The sequence below is a fragment of the Mesitornis unicolor genome, unplaced genomic scaffold, assembly GCF_000695765.1.
Source record: "Mesitornis unicolor isolate BGI_N332 unplaced genomic scaffold, ASM69576v1 scaffold12629, whole genome shotgun sequence".
Classification (NCBI taxonomy): Eukaryota; Metazoa; Chordata; class Aves; order Mesitornithiformes; family Mesitornithidae; genus Mesitornis; species Mesitornis unicolor.
Genome location: NW_010205263.1, coordinates 49 through 2216, shown reverse-complemented (window position 1 = coordinate 2216; position 2168 = coordinate 49). Strand labels below are relative to the sequence as shown.

The 2168-nt window shown below is 46.8% G+C and overlaps 1 protein-coding gene across 1 annotated transcript in view; it reads right to left on the bottom strand.

Moving 5' to 3' along the window:
- The window catches only part of LOC104546055 (serologically defined colon cancer antigen 3 homolog), a gene marked incomplete at its 5' end in the record, with an annotated part of 2956 nt that extends 1467 nt beyond the window's left edge, over nt 1-1489 (bottom strand). Inside the window, 2 exon segments of the mRNA XM_010191346.1 lie at nt 538-649; nt 1400-1489. Of these exon segments, the coding sequence (XP_010189648.1) occupies nt 538-649; nt 1400-1489 (202 nt within the window).
- Nucleotides 1490-2168: the final 679 nt, after the last annotated feature.

Below are 2168 nucleotides of genomic sequence, written 5' to 3'. Positions count from 1 at the left end.
AATGCGTGATTCCAGAACGTAACCCGAAGCGATACGATTTGTGTTACACCACCTCGTGTTCCCAGTGCTTTGGGAGACGGGGACAGTGCCCCAGTCATGTCTGATCAGCTGTCTACTCCGCTCCCCATTTTTCCTTTCTGATTCTTCAAGTGCCATTCATCGCTTCTGGACACTTTTTTTTTTCTTGGGCAAGCAGCAAATGTACTCAGTATAAACACGCAAGCAGGAAAAGCAGCTCTTGGAGAACACAGGAGGTGCTTTCAGAAGGCTGCAAAAAAGCAACTGAAGGTGTCGATGAATCTGAAAATGGTATTTCTGGAAAGGCCTCCCTTATTCTAGGTAATGAAAAGAGCTCCAAACTGGGATGCGGTCTTGCTATGGTTATCTGAACCGATGTCAGAGCAGTTCAGTGCGCACATGGGTGCAGCAATCACTTCAGCTGCCCTCACCCTCCCAGGGGAGGAAGGAAAAGGAACAGAGCTACACAGCTCCAGCTGTGAACGAGCTGCTGCTGCTATGGCAAACACCAACACTTACAGTCATCAGCTGGAGATTTTGTTCCACGTGCTGCACCATTGCTTCCAAATCCTGCGCTTCTTTCTCTTCTTTAAGTTTGTTTTCCTCAAGCTTTTTTTCAAGCTTCCTCATCCTTAAAAAACAGGAGACAACGTTCAGTAAGCACTTGTAACATTGTAGGGAAGGATCAAGAAACTAATTCTTTCATGATATAAGAAAAATTAAGTCTTTCCACAGAAGTACTCTTCTAGGCTGCGGCCCAGGGGATTTCTTTGCTCAACATCCGTTAGCATTAACAGGAACCACACAGTTGAATGCAGAAAGGCCACACAGAAAACACTGCTGTCCACAGTCAGCCTAGATAAAGGTAATTTTGAAATGGTTACCCCCTCACCGTGGCAGTACCAGCTGCCTCGCTGTGAGAAGTGGTGCAGTGCAGAGGATTCAGATGGGAACTTAAGAAACTGCTGCCCTAGCTCGGTCACTGGGTTGTTTAACCTCAGGAAATTAAAGTCTCCCAGTATCAAGTTGCTCACTAGCAAAAATAAATGCTTTTCTTCCTTCAAAGGAGAGTGAGATTCATTATTTTGTTAATCTGAAGCTTCACAAAAGGCATGCTGTCAAGCCCTACCCTCATTCTCACCAGCCACCTAAACTGGATGAAGCATAAGCCACATAAGCACACTCATCAGATGTCAGCTTGCTACTTACTTTCCAAGCCTTTTCAATAAGAAAACCAGGTTTGTTAAAGCTTTTTAATAAACAGCATAGATTTCAACTACATCTTTCTTCTTTAAAGACGTTGACTGTTTCCAGTGAGCACCTCTTCTAAGACAACTCCTTGCTTATGTGGTTACTTTCCCCCACACTGTGGCTTACGCACTTGTCTGCTTGAGTTTCAGAGAAAATCTGAAGCTTATTGATCTTGCTTCGCAAACTGGCATTCTCTTCTTTTAGCTAAAAAAAAGAAATTCTCATTAGAAATGAGGGTGGAGTTTCACAACACTACTAACACTCCAGTACCAGAAGAAATATTCTGCTTTAACTCTAGCACTGGGAAGTCTTGCACTTTCTATTACATTAAAGTTTACTTTTGCACTTCAGTTTTCCCTTCTCAAAACCACTTAACTTCACTAACCCTGCGCAGCACCAAAATATAGTACCAAGCGATCAGCACAGATGTGCCTAACCGAATGCTGTTAATTCTAAACTAACATGACTTCAAGGGCAAGAACATGAGGAAGTCACCTGGGTCATGCCAAAAGCAATAGGACCAGAGAGGGACTGAATCTGACTCATGCTACAGAGCAGTTTTTCAGACCCACATCTCTTCCCTAGGCATCTCTAACAAGAAGCCACTGCTCATCGAGCAGCCCTTGCTGACAGCACACTTTAACAGCACCGACCGACACCAGGTTTCGGTAACAACCTGATACACAAGGGCTCGCCCGACGAAAGACGGAGCCAACACACAGCGTTTGTGCCCGCCCGGACAGGTGCCGGGGGGCAGCCGAGGCGCTTACCCCCTCGTAGCTGGGCTGCCGCAGGGAGTGAAAACCCGGCCCCTGGGGGGTCCCGAGGGAGGCCACGCTCGGGTCCTCGCAGAAGAAGGAGCCCCCGGAGAGCGAGGAGGGACCCGCGGCAGCGACATG